Source organism: Hermetia illucens, chromosome 4 (genome assembly GCF_905115235.1).
Source record: "Hermetia illucens chromosome 4, iHerIll2.2.curated.20191125, whole genome shotgun sequence".
Lineage (NCBI taxonomy): Eukaryota > Metazoa > Arthropoda > Insecta > Diptera > Stratiomyidae > Hermetia > Hermetia illucens.
In genome coordinates, this window is record NC_051852.1 from 17,250,289 (window position 1) to 17,260,056 (window position 9,768).

The window sequence follows — 9,768 nt, forward strand, 5'->3', positions numbered from 1 at the left end:
TAGTGCAGGGATCCATCCTATGGCTGGACTTCTGGAAGGCTTCTTATGATAGTCTGCTAAGACTCGACTTGCCCAAAGAGTTGCGATCAGCGAGTCAATAGTCAAATCAAAACCAACGGTAAAGTACCTTCCACTGACCCTTGACTCAAACATGAACTTTTTCGAGCAACTTAAAGCAGCAACGGACAAAGTAGCAGTTGGGTTTAAGTTGGCTAACGGCAAATATTGGGGTTCTATGTCTAGCAGCCGACGTCTCCTGATGAGCTCAATACAGTCTGTCCTGCTCTAGTGTGCAGAGGTGTACGCTCTTGGCAAGGATGTATATCGTAAGCATCTTGCGCAAGTACAGAGACGTGGAGCTTTACGGGTGGCGTCTGCGTACCGCCCTATCTCTGACCCGGCCGTGATCGCGATCGCGGAAGGGTTCCCCGTTGCTCTTCTTGCTAATGAGCGTGAAGCTATACACAAGCGCAAGGAAGAGTCAAGGAAGGTGGTTCCTCGTGAAGAACGGCAACGTACACCAGATTACTCTCTTGACAAATGAGACTAGAGGCAGATGTCCATTTGCGACTCATTAGCAATTTAAGAGCGTGGCTGAATCGGAAACGTGGTGAAACTGATTATTTCTTTACCCAGCTCCTTAGTGGGCATGGAGGTTTCCAGTCTTACCTGCATAAAATTGAAAAAGCACGATCTACTGAGCGTGTTTTGTAATGGAGTTGTGGACGACGCCTATCACACCTGCTAAGTAGATTCTTTGTTAATAGGAGGCGGCCAGGCCAATGCCTATATGTGCAAAATCGTATTTTACTTTAGCCGTTGTCCTGAAGTGCGATCGGCTAGCCTGAATTGAGTTCGTATTGTTTTCGGTCAAGAGCTTGGTCCGAATGGAATCGTGAGGTTCTTAAATTACCATCTAGCGTATTAAGCCCACTCTTTTTTTATTCAACGGACTCCTCTTTTTGGACTTACCACCTAAGATTCGAAAACTAAAAGAGGATGAAGACGGCTTACAGTTTCGTACCAAGGCAGAGGCAACTCATCACTTACAAAAAAAATATAAGGAACAGCCCTTAAAGAACAATTATTGTAATTTTGTTTTGACATGCCCTCAATAAAATCTTACAGGACACGATGAGGTCACTTCGAAGGAACCCACCCAGAGCCCTCCACATACCTGGAAAGGTTTTTAGAGAACCTTGCATATGAAGTGAACTTATTGTGGTTAGCTTTGATAGTTCAAGTGAGGAGAAACTAGAAAGCTCCTGCACTGATGCTGCTGGGTGAAAACTATGCATACGAAATGAAAAAGGACACCGATTAATAAGTAATGGAGCATTCTTGAAAGCGCCCTCCGGCAAAAATGGTTCTATCATAAATTAACGTCCTCTTGCAGCATCGCTCGGAAAATCAGTTGGCAACATGAGGCCGTATTAGGATGAATTTTTAAAACAGCAACAAAATAAGTTCGTGTCGATGGTCACTTTTTTAGAACTGCATTGAAGCTCCGTCTGGTTGTGGATAAAATCCAACTGCAATGGGCGTGTTACCTAATCGGTAAGGGTGGTAAGGATGATCCAGCCGGAGTTTATAAAGTCAATATCTATAGTAGAAAAAAAATACGTGGCAGACCTTGCCTCAGGTGAAGCGTTGTCGTTGACCAGACAGCTTTTAGGGATATCGAATTGGTGAACCTCGGCGCTAAAGCGGAATATCCTGGAGTCCCTAAGGCGGGTATAGACCGGATACCGATGTGTCGTTGAAGATGACTGGCGGACTTGGACGGTTGCCATTGTTCCGAATATGCGGTTATAGCTCTGCTCTGTGGGTGATGAGAGCTGCATTCGAAAGTTTTTTCGGCCTCTGTGAATCATGATGTATTAATATTTAGCAACTTCTTCCGATAACTCAATGAGAAAATTAATATTAAACCGAACCAACATTTTATTGAAGTTCATTATGTCAATTTTTAACATAGAAATAATACAATATAAACTATCACACATAATTTTCTACGACGTTAGATTGCTTTTTGGCAGTACCACCGGTGCCGCTGTTGCTAAATGTTCAACAGTTCCATAACCGTTGGGAACATGGAAGAAGTACAACATGAATCCTGCAGCTAAAGTGAAATGAGCGATAAGGATCCCAGCTATGAGAAACAATGAAATGTTAGAATTTCGTAGAGCCGGTGTCAAGACGAAGATAAGAACGGATCCCGAGAGCAGTGCAGCCGTGATGACCAGCAACCATTGTAAAAATGAAATCTGAAATGAGTATTGAGAGATGTTTGGTTACTAAGTGGGTTTTTTATTCGATATTGGTTAGGTTTCGTGAGTACCTGGATAACCCAGAGAATGCTGACTGGAATGTAGATAGCCAAGGAATAACCATAAACGCACATCAATGCAAGAAGGTTTGGTGTGTAGCTTGCCTGAAAAGGTGGATTATATAAAATTTAGTCAAGTTTTAATCACTTCTGTTTTCGTTTTTATTGAAGGCGAAAAAGGTGGAAATCATCGGATAAAGGGATAACCTGGCATTTTAGAGGTAGATGTGGAAGTATTTACATTGATAACTTAGGAAATAGATGATCATTAGTGTAGAGGAGATTTAGAACTGCAGGATTGTATATGAGCGGGGGGATCCAGGAGCTGGGAAAATGGCCGATAAGTGGGGAAATCCTTTGAAACTAAATGAAGAGTCAATTGAAATAAAGAATGGGTTTTCACAAAACAGTTGCTCACCATACATCCATGCGGCAGAGCTATATGGATTCTTGGGCGACAACACTGCGGTCTTTCAATGTGCTCACGTTTTGTTGCAGCAGCATAAAATTTGGAAACTCACACACAGAATGGTCCTTAACACTAAGGCGATCGACCATGTAACATTAAATTTATTGGGAGAATTGATTCTACTTCGATCAGGAAATCCGCGATATAAACGGGGGAATGCAACCATTAAAGAGTCTTTGAATTGATATAGTGTCTGCCGTCACGCAACATTAAAAAAACTATTAGTTCCGATGTTAAAACAGACATCTAGCGTGCACGTATTTTTTGGTCTCTAAACTCGAAACCATCACCACTTCGATGTTTTCATTATCGACACCGGAACCTAGCTCCCCACGCCTACATTCAACATCAAATCGATCGAAGCAGTCTCTGTAATTCACTTTTACAGAAGTATCGAAAGATAACCATCCCTCATCCGTGCCACTACATCATGCGCTCGACAACTCATTACAGTATGCCAAAAGTTCCCGAATCTCCCACACAGGATATCGAACACTTCTGTTGCGTTTATGACAAGAACGGTACTTTGCTTACCAACTATCGAGCCGCAACGGATAGATGGCGAGAATACTTCGAGCAGATTTCAATTGAAGAATTTGCTCAGTCTCCACTTCCACAATCATTGCCGACATTTGGACCAATTCCACCTGTCAGCGCAACTGGTGCTTTGAGGTGGCGGGGAGGAAGATGGGACGGCAACTCTGTCGTCTGAACCAAAACCAAGTGGCTGGGGAGAACCTCCACGTGGTGGCACCGGAAAACGCTGTATCGCATTGGCTTGCCGGCCGTGATGCAGTAGGCGAATGCTCCAAGGCCTAGCAAGGGCGATCAGACCCGAGTCTGCACAGGGACTCATCTGAAGTGGTTTCGGTCACGAAATCTTATCAGGGGTATACTGGTACCATGGGAACCGAGGTAGCCCCTGGACTATTATACTTCAGGAGAATTCCTGTCGTATCTGAGTACAGCTCGGTTGGTTGCGGTTGGCCCCCTTGTGGGAGTTTCATGGGGGCTGTGGTTGTGCTCAAGCGAGAAGAGACCTTCGGGCCTCGACGTGGTGTTGCGTATCAACACGGCTGCCGTACTCCATAGTTCGGTAGATATTTAGGTAATTCTTGCATCCACCAGTATGAATGCTAAGCCATGCATTTGGTATAGACTGGTACCGTTGTGCTTGTCTCAGCGGGGCTCTGATTGTGATCACAAAATCAATCCGTGTCTGAAGAGGACCGTAGGATTAAGTCTCAAGACAGGTACCTACGTTAAATACCGAGGACTTCACTGTCAGCGCAACTGTCCCCACGTACTCGAGGAGGCCGATCAGACCCGAGTCTACAAGGGATTCATCTGAAGTGGCTCTGTCACGAAGCCTCACCGGAGGTTATCTGGCACCATGGGAACCGGGATGGCCCTCTGAGAGCATATGCTCCAGGAGAATTCCTTGAGGATGCGCTCTCGGCCCGATTATTTGCGGTTGGCCCCTTAGTGGGAGTTTCATGGTGGTTGTGGTTATGCCTACATCGCGGGCAGAGCTCCTCGGAGCTCGAGCGTGGAGTTGCGCTGTACAACTCGGGTGCCGTACTCCTTAGTTGCGGCAGAGGTGTTAGATAGGCCTCGCATCCACTGGTATGAATGCTGAGCCTGCACTCAGTATAAACCAGGACCGCTGTGCTTGCATGGCGGGGCTCTGATTGTGGTCCCAAAATCAATCCGTGACCGAAGAGGACCGTGGGATTATGCCTTCACGGCAGGTAGTCACGTTAAACTCCCAGGACTTTCATGTCAGCGCAACTGGTGCTCAGAGGTGGTGGCAACCCTGTCGGTCAAACCAAAACCAAGTGGTCGAGGAGAACCTCCATAGTGGTGGCACCGGGAGACGCTGCACTCACTTTGGTTTGTTGTTGCTTGTCTCAGCGGGACTCTGATTGTGGTCACAAAATTAATCCGTGTCTTAAGTAGACCGTGGGATTAAGTCGCAGGACAGGTGCTCACCGTAAAACCCCAAGGACTTAACTGTCAGCGCAACTGAAGCCGAGGAGGCAATAAAATGAATTAAATCGGGGAAAGCCACAGGACCTGACGACATCGCATCTGAGGTCTGGAAAGCGAAGAGCTGGGATCCAACACGGTGGCTCAATGAATTCTTTAATCGGGTTATTCAGGAAGGAAGAACACCATCTGACTAGCAAAAAAAGTACCACTGTTCCAAAGGTCGTCCAGCAGAATATTCTAAATACCGTTTGATCCGGTTATTTTCCCATACCATGAAGATTTTTGAACGCATTCTGCACAACCGTATTCGCGAAATCGTTCAAATAACCATGAATCAAGCCAGATTTGTCAATGACTGTGGAGCTACTGACGCAATACACGCTGCGCGGTTACTCATGGAGAAACACCGTGAGAAACATCGCCCTCTTTACAATGCATTTCTGGATCTAGAGAAAGCGTTTGACCATGTGCCACACGAATTCATCTGGTATGCTTTACGACAACACTTAGTATCAGAAGAACTCGTGCGCTGGGTTCAATTGCTCGACCACGATCCGAAAAGTAAAGTGCGAAGTATGGCGGGTGTATCAAAACCGCTTCGTGTCTCTGTTGGTGTTCATCAAGAAAACGCCCTCTCACCACTCCTCTTTGTTCTTGTTATGGACACCGTCACACGGGATACCCAACGTCCAACGCCTTACACACTGCTTTATGCAGATGATGTTTTCCTAGCATCTGATAAAGAAAATGATCTCGAGCAACTTCTCCAAAAATGGAATGATCGCCTCATGCAACACGGTCTCAGATTGAATCTAAACAAAACTTTTTGACGACCGATCCCCATGAAACAGGCACAATCACTTTCAGCGCCAGTGATCTACCTAGAACTGAGCAATTTAAATATCTTGGGTCAACGCTATCAGTCAATGGAGAACTGCGTTATGAAATGGCTTCACGCATTAACGCAACCTGGATGAAGTAGCGTTCCACAATTGGTGTGTTTTGTGATCGACGTGTCAACGAACGTCTCAAATCTAAAATTTACCGCAATGTCATCCGTCCTGTCGCTCTCTATGGTTGTGAGTGTTGGCCGAGTATAAAAGACAATGAACGGCGTCTTGCGGTAATGGAGACGAAAATGTTGCGTTGGACTAGTGGCGTGACACGTTTTGATCACATCCGGAAGAAGGATATCCGCGATTGTTATGGGGTTGCACCGATCGCGAGAAAGTTGCGAGATAGGCGTCTTCGATGGCATGGTCACGCAATTCGTGCTAACGAGAATTCACTTGCCAAGATTGGTCTGAATATCGAAGTCGATGGTAAACGACCAAAAGGCAGGCCTAAACAACGGCGGCTTGATACGCTGGATAGGGATTTAAAAGCCTCGAGATTGCAGCCAAATCAGGCATTCGATAGAGCCAAATGGCGAAATCGATGGGGACGAGCTGACCCCGCTTGGGAAGGGACAAAGGCTGAAGAAAAAGAAGAAGATAGGAATGAGGATAATCCAGTCTGATCTGAGAGGTAATCACTTGACCAGAAGAATGCCCCAGGGTAACGTCATCCCTCTGGTGCCTATTTAATGCCGAGAGATGGGTATCCGAATTCCATCTCCCACTTTTAAATGAACAAAAGTTGGCTCTTTCCTCCAATGTAAAGTATCTGGGTGTGATTTCGATTCTAAGTTAGATTAGAGGCAACATTAAATTAAAGATTAAGAAGGTTATACTCCTACGCCTACTAGCGGACCATTGTAATGAAATGGGGTCTTCGGTAGAGGATGGTTCTCTGGATGAACAGAGCCGTAGCTTGTTCCATCCTAGCGTAGGGTTCTATTGTGTGGTGGCAAACACTGGACAAGAAGTACAATAGAATGAAGCTTAATATGATTCAAAGAACCACGTGTGCTGCTCAGCAATCCTGCCCGCAAGATACCTTCAAAGTATTCCCCCCCCGGGACCTCTGCATTAAATACATTGTAGTGTCAGACTGAGTCCGGATGTTGGACGACTAAACCTTATGCTCATAGTAACATCTTAGACGAAGTATCTTGGAAATTCTGAACATTCCCAAAATTTGCTGTGGGCTTTCCAACCAGACAAAGTGGAGGGCCACCCACCAGAGAAAGCCGAGTGCCTCGATCGGCCCTGTTACAAGGTTATGATACAGTATTCTTCGCCGACGGATCAAAAATGGTCTGTGGAGGATTTTTTTCGGATATACACAGTGCAGCCCCGAGTCATACGGCCTTCCATGATTTGACAGTATATTCCACGCGTTGGATAGGGACGATACTGGCAACCTGTCGATAGCTGGAGCATGATCCAAGCCTCAAACGTAAAATAGTCCAATGGGTCAGGTAGGTGGGCAGTGCAGGAACGCTTTGAACAGTTTGGTCGACGAGTTCAAAGTCAATTTCCTTTGTGTTCCCGGGCTTTGGCACATAGAGCGTAATGAGCGAGCTGACAGACAGATGGGACTCTACTCTCGGCAGTTCTTCGGTGGGCTCAGTCGACGTCTCGCTGGCGATTGCAAGGGGTCGAATCCACTTGCACTACTCAACAGCCGCTTGATTGCAAGGGCTGATCATCTGCACCAAGTCGGGGAGGAATTTCCTTGCTACAATACAACATGGCAAGTGGTTTCCAACCGGGCGCTTGCAGAATCACGGCGATCTACACAGGGCAGTTGCATATAGGCTCTAACTAGTTCCAAGCTGCGAAAACAAAGTAAATAATTCTTTGAGGGTCTCAGAGAGACGAAGATGTTGCATTGGACTAGTGGCGTGACACGTTTTGATTACATCCGAAATGAGAATAGCCGCGATCGATATGAAGTTGCATCGATCGTCGAAAAATTCCGAGAGAGGCGTCTTCGATGGCATGGTCACGTAATTCGCATTAACGAGAATTCACTTGCCAAGATTGGTCTGACATCGATGATAAGCGATCAAAAGGCTGGGCGAAACAACGGTGGTTTGATGAGGATTTGAAAGCCTCGCGACTGTATCCATATCAGACTTTTGATGGAACCAAATGGCGAAACCGATCACGACGAGCCGACCCGGCTTGTGGACAGGACAAGGCTGTAGAAAAAGAAGAATAACAGAGCGAAGCATTCGTCAATACTTGTTTGCTTCGTATCATCGAGGTATCCTAGCCACTTCGCAAGTGCAGGATAGCCTAATATGAGTGTGAGGCCGTTTCATCCCCTTCATTCCAAGCTTACATATTGGGTTCCCGGTATAGACACCCATCGAATAGATGTTTCGGTACAGAGCAGTGACCGGTTATTAGGTTTCTCAGTGTCGGGTTTCCAATGGTGATAGCATGGCTTTCTTGGAAGGGTATCCACTTTCTCATTGCCCAATTCAATGTCCTTTCGTTTTCAATTTTCAGGGTCTATTTTATTATCACTCCTGCAGTAATTTAAATCTGGTTTGAGGTAATGCAATAACTTTCCCTCCGCCTTTGGAAGGTATTCTTAATAATAAGACGCGAAAGTTTCGTCCGAATAAGGTACAACTAAGCAATACCTAAACTTACAGAATCAGACTCAATATCATCAGTCGTTGGCCTTACGCTCCATTTAAACAACCCCCACAAAGCCACTGGAACGAAGCAGGCATATATGAAGATAGCTGTTGCGGCGTAGGACACCAAATGGAAGTTGTATCGCCAATGGAAGTCGACACTGGCGTGATGCAGATAGCTCGCGATGTTCCCACTGATGGCGATAGAAAAAATCTGGAACAGGAAGCAAATCGATAAGAAGACAAATACCTCCTGCACTTTATAGACCCTTTACCAATGTAACCATGATCCAGAACGGACCATACAAATCCGGATTCAACCCAATGTGCGACTTCAAATAGTTGGTCGGTGCCCTCTTGGGAATCATCGAACTCGCAATCCGGTCGACCACCATCAGAGTGTCGACGTTGAAAAACTGCTGATAGTACTCAATGGTGAGGAATGAGTACCCGGGCGGCTTGGTTTCCTCCGAATTACTTGGCATTTCCTGTTCCTTGAGTGTTTTTGCACTGATCGTCATATCGTTTATCAAATCCTGAAGGGGATCCACACCTCCGGACGATTTTTGCGGTGAATTTACACTGATTTCAGCTGTGCCCTGTCGAGCGGTGCTACCGCCATGAACTGGGGTAAACTCCTTGAAGCTGAGCAAGTCGTCTGGGCTTGAAGCCATTTTTATCGAATAATTTATCTTAGAATTCGTCAAGGCAGTGAGCAGATAACACGACACAAATATGACGAATTGGAAAACAAAGTTGACATTTGTTTGCTGAACGTCAGAGGAATTTGGTTATGGTACTCGTTAAGAGATGGCAGTACATGTGCACGGACTAACAGCTGAGCGGAAGTTAAAGTTTGAGAGTCATGAAATATGCATTTTGTAGATGCAACAGAAAACAGAGGAGAATCGGCGTACATGAAATTGATAAATTCCAGAAAAGTTGGGAATAAGGATTTTCATTAAATATATACAAATGTTCGTTTTCGTTCCACTGAAATTTTTGAATACTAGAAAGCGTTTTTCAATATTAAACTGTAACAAGTCAGGAACTGGAAGCTCGGCGCTTCAGGTATGTAAGGTTTTATTTGCTTCTTCTGTAATATACTATTATTAACTTAATTTGAGCAGATATCGATATGGAGAGTACTTTGAGCCCTAGACACCATATAGAGGAAGCTTCATGATTTTTTTTTCAGATTTTTCGGTTGGGTAGTTTCTGAGAATGGATCCGTTAAAGAAATCATCACTTTCCACCCCTCCCACTCCCCGCCTTTCTAACAAATGTTAAAACTAAGCCCGGCTTCGAATAGTTCTAATCGAGACCTTTCATTTGACACCCAACATGACTATCCCCATTTGTTTATATTCTCAAAGAATCACTTTTCCCGTATCATTATCTATGGTTCTGATTGGTCGTTTTCGAAATCCCGATATTTTTCTC

At 45.2% G+C, this 9,768-nt stretch overlaps 1 protein-coding gene across 2 annotated transcripts; it reads right to left on the reverse strand.

Moving 5' to 3' along the window:
- Positions 1-1,924: 1,924 nt before the first annotated feature.
- Positions 1,925-9,112, reverse strand: LOC119655774 (protein YIPF1). Of its 2 annotated transcripts, none has more exons than XM_038061830.1 (4): positions 8,601-9,111; positions 8,339-8,539; positions 2,342-2,434; positions 1,925-2,267 (listed from the first exon to the last, which is right to left on the reverse strand). In XM_038061830.1, the coding sequence occupies exons 1-4, from the start codon at positions 8,997-8,999 to the stop codon at positions 2,013-2,015; spliced, it is 948 nt and encodes a 315-aa protein (XP_037917758.1). In that variant the 5' UTR covers positions 9,000-9,111; the 3' UTR covers positions 1,925-2,012. The 2 variants fall into 2 exon arrangements, with proteins under 2 accessions (XP_037917758.1, XP_037917760.1); XM_038061832.1 differs by having other exon boundaries at positions 2,024-2,267; positions 8,329-8,539; positions 8,601-9,112.
- Positions 9,113-9,768: the final 656 nt, after the last annotated feature.

Coding starts and splice junctions, on each gene's coding strand:
- LOC119655774 (XM_038061830.1), bottom strand. CDS start 8,999: ATGGCTTCAAGCCCAGACGACTTGCTCAGCTTCAAGGAGTTTACCCCA. Junction 2,435..8,338: donor ATGATATTGAGTCTGATTCT/GTAAGTTTAGGT, acceptor CCACCTTTTCAG/GCAAGCTACACACCAAACCT. Junction 2,268..2,341: donor GCATTCTCTGGGTTATCCAG/GTACTCACGAAA, acceptor TACTCATTTCAG/ATTTCATTTTTACAATGGTT.